The 16,956-nt window shown below is 44.0% G+C and overlaps 1 protein-coding gene across 2 annotated transcripts; it reads right to left on the bottom strand.

The window, feature by feature from the left end:
- Positions 1 to 6,000: 6,000 nt before the first annotated feature.
- On the bottom strand, positions 6,001 to 13,219 carry LOC310783899 (flavin reductase (NADPH)-like). Of its 2 annotated transcripts, XM_083644816.1 has the most exons (6): positions 13,102 to 13,219; positions 11,650 to 11,836; positions 10,076 to 10,315; positions 8,590 to 8,791; positions 7,243 to 7,407; positions 6,001 to 6,599 (listed from the first exon to the last, which is right to left on the bottom strand). In XM_083644816.1, the coding sequence occupies exons 3-6, from the start codon at positions 10,208 to 10,210 to the stop codon at positions 6,442 to 6,444; spliced, it is 660 nt and encodes a 219-aa protein (XP_083500942.1). In that variant the 5' UTR covers positions 10,211 to 10,315; positions 11,650 to 11,836; positions 13,102 to 13,219; the 3' UTR covers positions 6,001 to 6,441. The 2 variants fall into 2 exon arrangements, with proteins under 2 accessions (XP_083500942.1, XP_083500941.1); XM_083644815.1 differs by lacking the exon at positions 11,650 to 11,836.
- Positions 13,220 to 16,956: the final 3,737 nt, after the last annotated feature.

Below are 16,956 nucleotides of genomic sequence, written 5' to 3'. Positions count from 1 at the left end.
ATACAGGAAGTGAGTTGAAGTTGAAGTGTCTTGCTTTGATATACCATTGTCTTTGATATGACTCTGGAACTCATGTTAGACCGCAGTTCAATTGTAAAACTTCAGTCTTCACATTTCTCGCATTTCTGGAAATGTAAAACAGACATTCCTTCAGGCCTCAGTTTAAGCCTTTAATTATTGACCAACTCATCACTCAAAAGACCAGATAGGCCAGTGTCACTTTAGAAAATTGGAATCCAATGTATGTAATGTATGTAGGTCCAATTACCAGCCAAATTACCTGCTGCATTCTCAAAATACTTCACCCTATAATAACAGGTTCACTTAATATTTTTTTAATCTATGGCATTTAATTCATTGATGTAGGCTAAGTCACTAACTCTCAGAAAGAATGTTATATTATATGGCCTAGATTGCTCTTAAATTGTGACAGCAGATTGAGAGACTACCATGTAAATGAAAGGTCACAGCCAATAAGTTTGGTTGTCCTTGCTCACTCGCATTTTTTCTGTGGCAGTTGGACAATAATAACAGAAGTATAATAATATTTATATATTAGTAGGCTATAGTATATATTTTCTATTAGTATTAATAACTCAATACACAAGTTACTCAACTGGCCGACATGCATAGAAAAGGCCACAGAACTCTAAAAGTGGAAATACATTCAGCTGATAAAGTATTTGAATGCCTAATTTCATATATTAATAGGATAGTAAGCATTAATATCATATTCACGCCTGCACCTATATCGTTAACATCACAATTTTAAAAGATTTGCAATGTATTGATGTTTTGATCCCAGCAAAGTCTTAACTTGCACCAGTCTTGATTCTGATTTGGTTTCAGTTGATGTGGTCTTGACTACATCATTGAGGATCCTGCTGATCTGGCAGTCATATTATTTATACATTCTGACTGTTTAGAAAAAAATGCTTTTGAAAAGCTATGATTGACAGAAGTACGATCGAGAACTCAAAAAAAGGATTTGCGGCCCTGGTAAACCTGAAGCAAAATTTTCAGAATCAGAATCAGCTTTATTGGCCAAGTATGCAAACACATACAAGGAATTGGGCTCCGGTTAGCTTTGCTCTCAAGTACACACAGAGTACACAAGTACACACATATAGAGAAAAATAAAAAAGGAGAAAGAAGGTTACACATAGTCAAGGCAAGAATACTTTGTAAAAAATACTTTGTAAAAATACTCTTTTTACAGTGATTGCTATATACAATGTGGTGACTGTGCTATATACAATGTAGTAAAGTGGCTATTTTTAAATATGAATATATTAGGGAGTGTACAGTCAAAGTGTACGGTAGGTGTGCAACAACGTTTGTGAATAAAAGTTTTAAAAAGAGTTAAGAGTTTTGAATAAAATGTAACTGAAATATATCAAATCAAAAGTTTATTTGTTCAAATAATTATGTAAATACGGTTACTATAAACTGAATATAAACTAATCGTGTAGACTTTAAGGAACTTTAAGACATTTTACATTGAACTTACGTGATTGAAATGCATGCAAAAATGAAATGTAATTGAAATAGTTAGTCTGGTTTTTGGGTATACTGATTTCTACTTACAACACACTGCCCTGACGAAGGTCACTTGGCTGAACCACGTCTTTCTTTCTTTCCTTCTTTCTCCCCTCCGAACAAGTGTGCATTGAACCCACAAAAGAGACCGCGTAACCACAAGTTGACCTCTTGTGCCCAACTTTGTCAAACTAGTTGCATTCCAGACCGTTCAGATAGCGTTACAAAAGCATTACAAAAGCATTCCATTCCGGTTCAACTGTAAGAGAAGATCTGAACATCTTATCAACCATCAAGTCTGGTGAGTTCATCCCTGGGACACATTTACATCACAGAAATACGACCTGGCCTTTCCTGTGTTTGATCTAATTTATTTTTGTTTACATTGTATATAGTGTAATTAGATGTTGCAGTGCAGGACTAATTAACAATTCTGCATGGTGACAGCCAGCCTCTCTCCATTCCAGACTTTTCCAACCACTCTGCCAACTCCAGATCTTCCCACAAAAACTACTACTGCCACCCAGACCAGTGGTTCTCAAAGTGTTCTCAAAGGGAATGATGACAGAATCTATATGATTATTTTGGTCATGGGTTTCATACACTATCTGTAATAAAACATCTAAAAGCAAAAATTGTATTGTATGGGGGAACCGGAGACAAAATGTGATCAAATGGGGGTCCGTGGTCTAATTTGTGTCAGTTTAGGGGTCCATGATGTGGGGAAAAAAATTGAGAACCACTGACCCAGACAGCCTAATGCTCCCTTCTGTAAAAGGACAGCCCCAACCCATGGCCTTCTGCCTTCTTCCTCTGGCAAAGGAAACCTCATCAAAAATACAACTCGCCAATCGGTTTCAAGCACTGGTTTTACGAGTAGCTCCAGTCCATACAGCCTGACAAATACTAACAAACAATGCACTTATCTCAGCACTCTCAACCCCCCCCCCCCCCAACCTCTGGCACTCTCATCTGGACTGAACCACCTCCACCTCCACCCTTGTGTCAGGACATCCACATACAGTATATCCTCCTCTCCCAGCACCTCCACAGTTCATTATTCCCTCATGCACGCTCTAGACTGGTGCAGCTGTGACAGATAGAAATGTGTTGCCTTCAAAGTCATTTTCATCTTCATACTCCAAACCCTCTCAGTATAAAATATGAGTTGTTGCCTGTATCCATGACAGTCATGGAAAACACTTAACATTTTGACAATACTTGCCAAGACGCTCACGGCTGACAAACATAGCTAGTTTTCACTTAACAGTTTTAGAAGTTCTTCATCTTAACCATTTTTGAGATTCCAATCAGGTTTTATCTGACTACAACGCACAGAGCCTGCCTTTCTTCAAGTAATGGAGACTGTACGTATGATCCTAATCTTTTTATTGCAGCATTTAAGACAGCGCTTTATTTCATCTTGTGTAGATGACTGCAGTTCATTCTGTTCTTTCACAGGTCAAAGGTTACCCGTCACATCTCCAGCTCATTCAGAATGCGAAAGCTACCATTTTTAACTGATGCAACCTGAAATCTCTGCACTGTTTACCAGTTAGAACAGATTTTAAATTCCAGCAGTTCTGGCTCCTTGTGTCACTGCAGACCTTTTAGGTCCAGATGTTTGACTTGTACTTTATCAATTCCCCTCTGGTACATTTCTTTAGCACAGAAACATCACAAGCAAGGTGTACACAAACCACACAGCACATACATTTGCAGCCATCCACATCTATATACAGTGCTAAACAGACAGGCCAACTAATCAGAGACTGACATAGACCAAGGAGGATCTGAGGTACATTCACCTCAGATGTCCTCAGTCTACATTCACCTCAGATGTCCTCAGTCTACGTTCACCTCAGATGTCCTCAGTCTACATTCACCTCAGATGTCCTCGGTCTACGTTCACCTCAGATGTCATCGGTCTACGTTCACCTCAGATGTGATCCGTCTACGTTCACCTCAGATGTGATCCGTCTACGTTCACCTCAGATGTGATCCGTCTACGTTCACCTCAGATGTGATCCGTCTACGTTCACCTCAGATGTGATCCGTCTACGTTCACCTCAGATGTGATCCGTCTACGTTCACCTCAGATGTGATCCGTCTACGTTCACCTCAGATGTGATCCGTCTACGTTCATCTCAGATGTGATCCGTCTACGTTCACCTCAGATGTCATCGGTCTACGTCAGTCTGATTACATCACATTGTAATGTATGATCACTGATTCAGTGTCATGTTTAAAATCACTTATAACACATTTTTATCTTATATCTTATTTTTTGTATCTAATTGTTGTTTTGTCCGCTCTTCTTCTTCTTATTATTACCTCCCCCCCACCCACGGTGTCATGCATGCATTTTCATTTTAAGACATTTTATTTTGCTTGTGGTTCTCCCCGCCCCCACTCCTTAGTTTACTGTTATTGTTTTTATGCCTTCATGTAAACCACATTGTAAATGTATTCTGTTGATATTCATCAATGCTGGATCTGGCCACTGGAATGTTGTCAAAACAGGATACTATGCATGCCTCAAAAACCTTCAGAGAAAATCTACATCATTACTGTAGCATCAATATAGTTGGCAGTTCTGGTTGTACTGGGCGACTCCTAGCTGTGTTCAGGTGTAACTGTAACTGTGTGAATGGGATCAAGACTGGCAATGCTGAAAAAGAGCATGCGTGCTGCTAGCCTGGGTAAACCCATCCCCCACGTGACCTGCTCTCAGACCTGTTCTCAGTCTGGGAACTGAGAGAGCAGGTCACGTGGTGGCTGGGTTTACCTAGGCTAGCGTGCTGCTGCATCATATTTCCCTGAAATAAATAAGGATTAACTAGCGGTCTTTAGAGCAAGAGCGGAGGTTGAAGCTTGGGCTTAAAAAACTGCTAAACACTAACCAGATGAGTTCACTACCAGTCAAAAGTCTGGACACACCTACTTGTATGCACCATGTTCTTATGCTCTTGAAGATATTTTGATCTAAAGGCTGATGCTTAAATGCTTGACATTTGTTTCTAAGCAAATTCACATATCCAACATTGATCCTATGTATGAATTTCTCTCCATCCACCCATCCAAAGCCTTTTCCTTTGAATTAAGGCAAAGGGTGACTACTTTAAAGAATCTCAAATATAAGATAGTTGTATTTTCTTAAAAAAAAAAAAAGAGTGGAAATGCACAATTCCATTTGTGTTATTTCATAGTTTTGATGTCATTGCTACCTATTCTAAAATGTGAAAAATAGGATTTTATGAAATGTTCAAACAAGTCCTCAACATATCTATGATACTGCATGTGTGTTTAGAACACATCATACCATATGCATCGCTACATAGGCTACATTGTTTATGCTTTCACGTTACAGAACAGTACATTTTTGAAAATGAAATGCATTTTTGAATATGTTGCACAACATTGCCCTCATGTGGGCAAAATGGTGTAGTGAGGTTTCCATACCAAATTTCAAGCTGAGAGAGGTCGTCATATCGGTATTGCCTGCTCAGCCCGTGACGTCAGTCAAGCCCTAGCGTGACGTCAGGCATGACATCAGTTGTCCTCAGTCCATGAGGTCAGTCCTCCCTACTCCCTAGTATATATAGCATATATATAGTCACACCCCCACTCTGGGCAGCAGCCGGCATCGCGGCTGTTCATTCCCCCTGAAACCATCCTCTGAAAAAAAAAAAGAGTGGAAATGCACAATTCCATTTGTGTTATTTCATAGTTTTGATGTCATTGCTACCTATTCTAAAATGTGAAAAATAGGATTTTATGAAATGTTCAAACAAGTCCTCAACATATCTATGATACTGCATGTGTGTTTAGAACACATCATACCATATGCATCGCTACATAGGCTACATTGTTTATGCTTTCACGTTACAGAACAGTACATTTTTGAAAATGAAATGCATTTTTGAATATGTTGCACAACATTGCCCTCATGTGGGCAAAATGGTGTAGTGAGGTTTCCATACCAAATTTCAAGCTGAGAGAGGTCGTCATATCGGTATTGCCTGCTCAGCCCGTGACGTCAGTCAAGCCCTAGCGTGACGTCAGGCATGACATCAGTTGTCCTCAGTCCATGAGGTCAGTCCTCCCTACTCCCTAGTATATATAGCATATATATAGTCACACCCCCACTCTGGGCAGCAGCCGGCATCGCGGCTGTTCATTCCCCCTGAAACCATCCTCTGAAGCCATCATTTCACCCCGCCCACCTCCCCAGTCCACCACCAAGTCTTGACTCCTGGAGAATCCCGGGGGGGGGGGGATTCTCTCTAGCCCAAATAGATGGCGCCCTCTCGCCTAAAGAGGAGCGCCATCTTGCAATGGAGTCATACGCCAAAGTACTTGCCATGCACGCCACTTGCTAAATAAAGTCTCTTGTTAAACCTTACCGACCGGTCTCTCATGATTGAAATAGAATCACATGCGATTCGATTATAATACAGTAATAACTTTATTTATATGGCAACTTTAGAAACTGATTTACTGTACTCAGAGTAGTGACATGATCGTGGAAAAGATACACTTGTGAAATGAAATAAATCCTATCCATATTCAGCAAGATTTTTCAAAAATGTTAAACAAGACAATAAAAAGACATCAATCAGACATTATTGGACTAATTTCCATCCCACAGGCACAATGAGCTGGGTAAAGACGGCACCAGGGTCCAAAATTAACTTTTTTATCCACCAGCCCAGGCTAGTGAATGTTTACCTGCCACTCAATAGATTACTCAATAGTTTTGTTTCGTTTCTTTTGGTGACGAGTGAAGCAAATCTACCAGCCACTTGCATATTTTACCTACATTTGGCTGGTGGCTGGTGCTAATTTTGGACCCTGGAGGGCACCTTCTGTTACTAAGAAGGACGCTGGCTTCCTGGATTCTTATTTGGTAGTCATGGCCACTGCCTTCTTGAGCCAGGCATTGCTGTCGAGCAGAGAGAGCATGAAGCGTGCCACGTCTCCCCGAGCCACCTGGATGCCTGCAGGACGGCCACTGGAGTCAGGAACAAAGTAGCCCTCATGGGTCAGGAACTCTTGAGCTGCAGCAAAGACGCAAAGACAGAACATTAAGGGTCATTTAGATTTCCATTTGGCGAGCACACCACAGTACACCAAAATGTCTGTTTTTGACCCTCAAGGAGGAAAAAACCCCCAACAACAACAACATAATAATAATAATAATAAGACCCATTAATTCTCGTAAGCACTGCATGAAGTAATAAAAGCATGTGCTATTGAGCTTGCACTGTGACAAAATGGATCCTAAGGCCCTTTTAAGTTACACTGCAATCAGAATAAGCTAAAAAGACAAGTATTTTTTTTTAAATATCATACCAGACACCCATTTCACAATGTCTCCCAGAAAAGGGTATTTTTCTTTTCAAAATCTGATTAGGTTTACTTCCTGGCAAAATTATCATTGTGTCCCAGGAGGCAGAAATAAAAATTCCAACCAATAAAACATTCACTGATTTTTTTTAACAGTCCTGCCCCTCTGACCCTCCCATCAAATCAAACCTTATTTTTCTTCCTAACCGATCTGCTATTGGTTTACAGTTTGGAATGATCCCTCTGTACGTTATGCCCCCTCCAACATGTTTCATCACATTAAGGAGGTGAGATGCTCTGAAAATGTGTTTGCTTTTCCTCTCCTTTTGGCCACTGCCTGTCTGTCTGTTTCACCTGAGGCGGGCAGGTTCTTCAGCCCAGGCGGGCGAACCACAGTCCAGTCGACATCCTCGGTCTTCTCCAGAGAGTTCTCCATCTCGTACATGTTGTTGAGGATGCTTCTGATCATCGGCAGCAGGAGGAACCGGATGAATAACTGACTCTGAGCTCCAGAGTCAGCTGAGAAAAGAAAACAACGAGACTTATATAAGTATACTAGCTCTCAAATGTATCTAGACTTTAAGGTCTTTTTCATCTTTAGAGAAACTAAATCTTCCGCATGGAACTTTTCATTCTGATAAACAGGCTTAAATGTGCGCAACACTTTAATAACACAACTGACTGTACAGAAATGATGAATGCAAAATCCACCCTAAAACTCTGCATTTAGATTTTCTGGAACCATTTTGATGTTTGGTGGGTATTTTTTGTATTCCTGTGGATAACGGGTCAAACGCAGATGGTGTGACGTCAAGATATGTGCAGCAGCTACAATGGAGTTTGATAGCAGAAAATTATTCATGTGTCTAAAACATCAACGGTAAATGTCAGGTTTTGTGTCAGTTCCTCTGAACTCTGAATCAAAGAGTGAGGCCTTCTTTCTAGAGCCGCCATTTTGCACCAACGTTCAACAATCATACAGGTGAGAAATCCATCATAGAAGAGGAGAGAGAGAAGTTTCTCCAGTGACAGAAGCCACAATAGATGAGAATGCAATGCAGCCATAAGAAAGCTACAAGGTGTGCAGCTGCAAACACAGACGCGCCACAATGTTCACAGACTCATTAGCTAGCTAGCTATAGCCCTTTCACTGAAAGCAACAAGTACAGGCCTTTTCTCTGGGCGTTGTTGAAAGGCATTCTGGGAAATGTAGGAAAACGCAAATTTAAGTGGAAGTAGACGAGGCCGGTTGAGGCAAAGTGGATCTGCCGAAATAGCTAATTTACACCACAAAGTAACTCCTGCAATGCATTTAATGGGGCGGCTGTAGCTCAGGAGGTAGAGCGGGTCGTCACTAATCGCTTTGGATGAAAGAGGTCGGTGGTTCGATTCCCGGCTCCCCCAGTCTGCGCGTCGGAGTGTCCTTGGGCAAGATACTGAACCCCAAATTGCTCCTGATGGTGTGCCGGCACCCTGCGTGGTAACCTGCCACCATCGGTGTATGAATGGGTGAATGTACCTACTGATTGTAAAGCGCTTTGGATAAAAGCGCTATATAAATGCAGACCATTTTACCATTTAACATCACAATCTGATTGCATGTAACAGTAAAGTATCCTAGGGTGGATTATTCCTTCAACAAATCCAAACAGGCCTATATACAGAGCATTACATATCACATAGTGTATCCAGAGGCCTTACGCTGGGTGTACCAGGCGGTCATGGTGATGATCCTGGTGACCCGGGCCTCCCGCATGGCGCTGAGCACTGCGCTCATGGACAGGGTGTAGCCCGTCACCGCAGAGAGGAAGGAGGCCGGGAAGCCCAAGCAGGACATGATCGCATCCTGCCCTTTGAAATGAGCCTGTAAACTGTCTGCTGAGAAAACATCGGCTTCCACCACCTGGCAGCAGAGCGGGGGGGAACGAGAAGAGATTTGCGATCGGGGGGGGGTCACAGTTCGCTTCGTAGAAACTCTCGCTAATTCAGTTCGGAAGCAGTGTGCATCAACAGTCAACTTTAAAGCTAGAATGCGTAATGTTTCACACACAAATTAACATCTGTTACGATTTGCCAAACGAGTTCCCACAAAGCTGATTAACCCTTTTGCCTTGCCTGTTTTTTAACTTGTGCATCCCTTTCTTCCTTTCTTTCTGTATGCGAGTACTTTGAGTGCAATGCAAACTGGAGTCAAATTCCTTGTCGTGTACATGTACTGTACATACGTGGCCAATAAAGCCGATTCTGATTCTGAAATCCTAACTAACAGCTGATTTATTTTTGCAACAAATAATGGTGTATAGGTCTTTCTATTCAATGTGATTGTTTTAGGCTGCTACAAAGTTGCGCTGGTAAGTACAACCTCCCTGTGTGTTATGTAGAGTCTACATACAAGTTTGTTAGTCTACATTGTAGACTAACATAGTTCGCACCTCCTGATATCACCGTGTTGGTGTCGTTCCTGGATCAACATTTGTTCCTAGTACGGCCCGGGAAAACCCCGCCCCCGAACTCATTTGATTGGTCGCCGCAATTTCTTCTTCCTTAAAACGTGCGGCAAGGGGAAAAATGTGGTTAAAATTAGGGTTAGGGTGTGAAAAAAGTGCAGCTGTCGGCGAGCTCGGTCCTATGGCTAAATGGATAAGGTGCGCACCTTCCAATCCGGGAACTGGGGTTAACCACACATTTTTTTATAAAAAAAAATGTGGTTTAAGCAAGTACAACAATATGGTTAGGGTTTGGGTCTGGTCATCATTAGATAAGAAAACCCTAAACACATCTTTTTTATTACTTGTCGCACGTTTTCAGGAAGAAGCAATTGCGGCGACCAATCAAATGAGTTCGGGGCGGGGTTTTCCCGGCCCGCACTAGGAGCAAATGTTGGTCCGGGAATGACACCAACACGGCGATATCAGGACGTGCAACAAACTTCACCTGTGTTTCATTCGGCGTGAGGGTGAGTACTGAGCAGATGACAGAATTTTCATTTTTGGGCGAACTATTCCTTTAAACCACTCCTCTGCCCCTCTTTTGCCTCATTATCACTTGTCAAAATAAGCATAACACATCTGCCACGTGACATCAGTAAACCTTGAACCCAACAGGCAGGGAACAGAGGTCATCAGGTGCACTGAAGGCGTGCAGCACAGCACACCACAGCGCACACATGGACTTGAGGACACGGTACCTTGAGTTTGTCATGTTGCACACTGAGCTTCCCTGGGTTCCTGACTATGGCGGTGACCTCGTGCCCCTGCTGCAGCGCCTGGTGGAGCAGATACTGTCCAGTCTGTCCCGTGGCTCCCAGCACAGCTATCTTCATCCTCACACTCAGGGCTGCTGCGGCACAAGCTGATCCTTGTGGATAAAGCTTTGGTCGTCGGCCTGCTCAGTCTGCGGGGAGGTTCCAAACCCGTTTCGCAAACACCTAAGGGAGAAAAATGCATTTTATTATAGTGCCGTAAAAAAGCCCCGTCTGGTGAATTTAGAGCAGTCAGTTTAGCAAATGTCATGTTCAAGATGATTTTTTTATTATGAAACATCCTGCAGACATTGATGACCGACGCATCTGACCAAATTGTTGATATGGTATCTATAGTTTGTCACATCACAATGATTCATTGATCAAGACTTGAATGCAGCATAGGAGCACCACAGTCTGGCCAAACAGTAGACAGCAGTAGGCGATATGTCTGTAACTCATCTCATCTCGACTTTCTTTGCCAGAAAGAACATGGAAAACCTTGTTGTATCCAGATCTGTCCAAATGGATTATTTCTGCTGCAGTGAACCAGGATGAGCGGGTTGGTCAGATGCTCACCGAAGAAACCAAGACAGGGGGTTATCAATGTCTGACTGCATTTACATGGACTTGAGTATCCCGCTTATTCTCGGGGGTTTGGAGTATCCTGTTTTTGTGTTTGCGCATGTAAACATCATATCCCGATTTCAGAAACCTGGATAAGCCCTTATCCCGGCCGGGTTTGAGAAACCGGTTATGCTAGCTGGAGCACTCTGAAAAAGAAACCGGGATACTATTGCATGTATACACCTTATCCTGGTTTCTGACTGCAGCAGACTACCTGCGTAGGCGCGGCTTCAGCCAAGTCTCACTTCTAGCTATGAGGAAATGGAGTTTTGTCTTTCGGTGATGAAACTTACCACCGTGGTAGAGGGGATGCAAGGAATCCTACACAGTCTTGACCCAAGAAAGGTGAATTATGTCACACACGCACCCAATACAAGTGAAAATAATAATAATAATAATAATAATAATAATAATGTGGCATCTGAATACCACAGACCGCAGGTTCTGACACCGTTAAGACACAAATACTAGGAAGCAGAGTAATATATAAAAAATAGCAATCTTTCTTTAGAAAAAGGTAGTTTTGTTAATTAAAACAGCGCTCAGCACAACAGCACAGGTTGGTTATAGCAGGACAGGTCAGGACAACAATAATTAACTAAAAAGAACAAAAGAAAATAAGCAACCAAGGCAGTGGCCCCACTCACTGCAACCCAAATGGGAGAAAACATAATTAATTCCCCACACTCATAACTCTCCCCCACAAGACGACCCAACATAAACATATATTTAAACCCTCCTCGGATTCCCCCCACTATTGCCACGCTGTACGCTGTACGCTGTACCTGCTCAAAGAGCCCTATAAAACAAATACTGTACATCAATTAACACCAGGTATTTACACAGCAAACTACCCTCCCCCCCAACATACAGGCAAAACATTATATATATACCTTGTACAGGTGGTCCACCGGCACACACACAGAATGAAGGCCAGACGCCTCTCCGACAGTGGGCCCGCTCTCCCCAGATACAGCACACAGTCGCAGCCTCACAAGCTGCTCAATACGCCGCTGGCTGCTACTGCTAATTGCAGTTTAGTTTGCTAATGCCGGTTTGTGTTGTAAAGATCACAGGCACCTGCACAAATAGCATGCGGTAATCAGTAACCGGGATACTAGTACTTATCATGTATAGAGGGATATGAATAACCTGTTTTCTCTGTGTTCCATGTAAACGCCAGATCCCGGAAATGATCAAAACCAGGATATGCCTCATAACCGGGATACTCAAGTCCATGTAAACGCAGTCTCTGAGTCTGAATCTGGATTATGATTTGAGCCTGAGGAAGCACATCTATTGATTTATTGTATATATTTATATAGCACCAAAGAGTTATCTCTCTTCTGCACAGGTCATGTGGCAATTGAAACAATTTCCCAACAACATCATGTTTAAGGACAAATATTGAGGCCCCTGACTGCCATGATCAAGTTTTAGAGGACATGACTACAAGCTATAGCCTACTACTCTAGATGTTTATGGTGTCAGCAATTAAACCCATATATTAGTGCTGTGGAACCCTGGTGGACTGGGTGCATGCCATATGGGTGTACTCATGGTGTACTGAGCAGTTAGGCGATTGTGCAATTTGGCATTTTTGTGCCTTTTGTCTAGGGAGTGTGTCAACCATGGTGTCAACTGCCAAACATAACAGAACTAAAACAAAACTAACAGTCTAAATGTTGTTTGTTTGAGAAAAGTGTTAAAGGAAAACCAGCACGTGTCAAACAAGCACACTGTGCTTTTAGTCACATAATGTGCCTGTTTTGGGGGAGAAATACGTGTTGTTTTTTTCTGGAGATTTGTGATTCAGTGATCCTCATCCTGCAGTGCCAGATGATGGCAGAGTTCAGCATTCCCCGTCTCTGATCGGCACTGCTCGCTGTCACCCCAAGGGAATCTGACAAAGGGCCTGTCTGTGACGAAGTAAGTTTTATAGCAGTTCAACTTGCTGTTCGGTGGAGGTAACATTGTAGTATGCTGCAGAAAACCAATACTTTTTTTAATTAAAGGGACAATCCCATTGGCCAAGGGCCAGCGTGCTCTCATGTACCCGGGTTGAAGTCACACGACCTCCCCCTGCAGTCTTGCCATGGCTCAGGCTGTAGGGGGGAATCGAACCCGGGTATTGGATATGTGATTTCATTAAAGTCGGACACGCTAACCAGTCGGCCAAGGAGACCATCCCACAGAAAACCTCATGTGTTAGAAGGTAACGTTATATGTTTACCGACAACAAGCTGGGCAACATTAAGCTGACAGTAGCCTATTTGATGTTAAATTATCTCATGTCGCAATTATATTCCTAAACAGTTCCATACATTTAGAAATTACTTGCTCACCATACTTGATCGTCTCGCAAAAATCTTACTGATAATCAGTTTTACAGCAAGCCAAGGGCATCATGTTGGCGTTGGCGCTCTCTGTTTTGGTTTCACAGCTGGCTGCTATGTTGCTAGCTGTTGACGAACACGCGGAAGGAAGCGTTCAAGAGCAGCAACGTTCAGGTGTGTCTGTAAAAGCCAGTAAAGTACAACTGCCTGGTAATTAAGCAGCAGATAGGTCTAACAATTTAAATAAAGGTTGTAATTGAGTGAAAACAATGGAATCTAGCAACATTAGCGTTTATAATATATACAACATTACCGTTTATAATATTTTATTTTGAAAACATTTGTACTAACCTATGCACTTTCCCTATTATCTAAGTGCAGGTCCTTTTTTGTTCAGTAAGATGTTGTATGTTTGCACCTTATGTATTTTATGTGATTTCCTAACTCTGAATGGCTTCTGAATCCACCTGCCCAGGGACTCCAGATGGCACAGGGAAAGATAAAGATTATATATATATATATATATATATATATATATATATATATATATATATATATATATATATATATATATATATATATATATTGTAGCGTATCGCTGATACACCAAGGAACGGAGAGTTGTAGTTGGTACAGGGTCTTTATTCACAGGCTTCGTTAGCTCCTAGCAGCTAGCTTCACACAGATAGCTCTGCACATCACAACCGGTCTCGCTCACTCCGTATCTTGACTCCCTGCGGCACAGCGGCCGCTCGTCCTATATACCCCGTTTCCCCTAGGAACACCCCACACACATTAGTTCCTAGCTACAATCCAGACACTTAGGTTGCACATACATTACAGGTAATACTTGGATTACCCAAACACGTTACATACTCCTCATCCAACAATAAGGTTAACGCCCACGTTAACACCCACAACCCAACATATCCCCCTGTACCAAAACACACCACCCCACAACATTTTGCATTCCCCCAATTTGCCTCTTATTTTTCAGCACACTTTCAATTTCCGTTCCACCACCACCATTTCCATTTCTTTTCCCATTCCTTAATTCAACCCACATTTCAATTATCACAAGCCCCAATATTTACATTCCCTCTTTTCTCTTTACACTCATCTTCACATCAACCACTATTTCCATCCCCCCTTTTTTAAAGCTTCTGTCCCCTCTGAAGCACATCAGTCCTGCTCAAACCCCAGTGGGGTTAGCCCTCCGCAGGGTGACTCTCCTCGGTCTTCCCCCCGTGTTCCACAGTCCACACATGCACTGCAGTATCTCCGCACGTCCTCCTTTTGTTTGCCCCAGTAGAAATGTCTACGGAGGAGGCTGAGTGTCTCTTCGGGCCCCCGATCACCGTATGGGCCATCGTGCGCCCCCTTCAGTGCCAATTCTCGCAGGCAACCGGGTACAACCCACTGAGTCCCGCTTTTCCCGTGTCCCTTTCTCTCTAAAACCCCATCTCCACCCAGATGCAGGTCCGAAAACATGTTCCACAGTCCCCTTGTGGGCCCGGAACATGTGTGAATCTCTTCCACAGGGGGCCGGCGTCCGGCCGCCACCCACGCATACACCGGACCGATATCCGCATCCTCCATCTGTCTGCGTCTCCACTCACCCCCGTTGACATGCGTGATGTGCCTCTCCTCGTCTGCCGGCTCCACCGCTTGCACTCGCTCGTCCTCCCGTCCCGCTCCCTCAGGGGGCGGCGTGTTGAGGACAGCAGGGCGGACACCATCGGCGTCGATCTCCACCTCGACTTTCTGCAGCGCAGCCGTGGGGGTTGTGTAGCGGCCTGGCTGGGCCGGCTCCTCCAGCGTTGACCCCTCTCGCTCCCCCGGGGACACGAGTGCCGCTCCCCCCACTGTAACAGCATTGCAGGTGATGTCGCTCACTTCCCTCTGGCTGTTCAAAACGATTCCCATTATCTTGATGGTCTCGTCGCTGATGGCGATCTCCCCCACCACTGGCTGGCACACAGAGCAGCTAGCCTGGGCCGGCTCAACAGTCCCTTTCCTGCCCAGAACAATCGGCTCTATACTGCCCCGCTGTTCCGCCGCTTGTTGCTCAGGCTGCTCCACTGCTTGTTGCTCGGGCTGCTCCCCCGGCTGTGTGTCTCCTCCAGCGTTCACACTCTTAATGCAGTCTCCAGCCAAATGTCCAGGCGACTGGCAAGCCCAACAAAGCCTCACCTGTCTCTCCTCTCTCGCTGTCCTCCAATCCCCGACAGCTTCTTGACATTCTCTGGCTAAATGTCCCATCGCGCCGCATGCCCAGCAGGCTCCCTGCTGTCCATGTCGTTGTCCCACATACCCGGTCCGTATCCCGGGCTCGCCTCGGCACCACCTCGCCACGTGGCCCGGTTCTCCACAGTTCCAACACAGTCTATTTTGTGTCTCCTCCGTCCGCTTCTCTCCGTGCTGCGCGACCTCTCGTAGCGTCCGCAATACCTCCACTGCCCAGGCAGGAGTTCCTTCCACCAGCCGTCTGACTTCTTTCAACACACGGGCCTCCATGCCCGCCAGCCTCGAGCTGATCTCTGTCGTCAGCCCTTCTTCTCTCCCGTTCACCGACAGGCTTTCTTCTAGACGCGCCATCACACGTGGCGCTCGTAGCAGCTAGCTCACACAGCTAGCTCGCTACAGCTAGGTCGCTCGAGCCTTTGATCTCCAACTTTTCTCCGCTGTTCCTCCTCACTCTCTCCCCTCGACCGAAAACAGAGGCGCTACCGCTTCACTTGCTGACACCAATGTAGCGTATCGCTGATACACCAAGGAACGGAGAGTTGTAGTTGGTACAGGGTCTTTATTCACAGGCTTCGTTAGCTCCTAGCAGCTAGCTTCACACAGCTAGCTCTGCACATCACAACCGGTCTCGCTCACTCCGTATCTTGACTCCCTGCGGCACAGCGGCCGCTCGTCCTATATACCCCGTTTCCCCTAGGAACACCCCACACACATTAGTTCCTAGCTACAATCCAGACACTTAGGTTGCACATACATTACAGGTAATACTTGGATTACCCAAACACGTTACAATATATATATATTGTTGCATATATATATATATATATATATATATATATATATATATATATATATATATATATATATACCAAGTCTGTAACGTTACCTCATATCACATCACACATCACAAGATCTTTGATCTTAAATTGTTTCCCCAAAAGCAGCTGCCAGCTACTAAAATTGAATGCTTGCTGGCCTATCGTGCACCCATGTTTACCAGCACTCTTTGCCATCTTCCTATAGCCTACAAAGAGCGGTCTAGCCGCATCAAGTCATTAGCCCAACTAATCCACTTGGGACTTGGTGCCTTGATTATGGGATCACACACTACTGAGGGACCAAAGACTAAAGCAGCTTCAGCACAGAGCAGAGAGCCGCACACGGGGAATAGCAGCACACATGAAGCCACGCTGGTGACCTGTTGGGTTTGTTTAGATTGTTTTGTGTAGAATGAGTGATCTAAACTGACGTCTTGTGCTTCCTGACTTGATATCAGTGGACTGCGTGGAGGATGCAGCAGAGCAAATGCCTGTCAAACATTCACTGAAACAGTTGACAGCCAAACCACTTGGGAACTGGTGACTGGATAAAGTGACCACGTAAGTAGGCTGCTGCTTCCTCTGGTCATACTGTAGTGCGGTGTAATGTGTTGCACCTTACCAAAGGGTCACATGTGAAAAATGTGCATGTGAATTCAAACCTAATTTTTGGACATGTTGGTTTTGGTTTTCATAACAAGTCACATTTCTCACCTGTGCATCTCTTTGAATGTGAAATTAAGTTTCACAAGTGAAACAAATATCAAATATCTCTGCAAATATCTCTCATTTTTGGTCA

This window comes from Poromitra crassiceps (genome assembly GCF_964638095.1).
Source record: "Poromitra crassiceps genome assembly, chromosome: 10".
NCBI lineage: Eukaryota > Metazoa > Chordata > Actinopteri > Beryciformes > Melamphaidae > Poromitra > Poromitra crassiceps.
The sequence above is the reverse complement of the archived record's forward strand: the minus strand, read 5'-3'. Positions and strand labels throughout refer to the sequence as shown.

Excerpts from the sequence above, each read along its gene's own strand:
- LOC310783899 (XM_083644816.1), bottom strand. The coding sequence starts at position 10,210 with ATGAAGATAGCTGTGCTGGGAGCCACGGGACAGACTGGACAGTATCTG. Across the intron at positions 8,792-10,075 it reads TGCAACATGACAAACTCAAG|GTGGTGGAAGCCGATGTTTT; the intron begins GTACCGTGTCCT and ends CTCTGCTGCCAG. Across the intron at positions 6,600-7,242 it reads GAAGAACCTGCCCGCCTCAG|CTCAAGAGTTCCTGACCCAT; the intron begins GTGAAACAGACA and ends TCTTTGCTGCAG.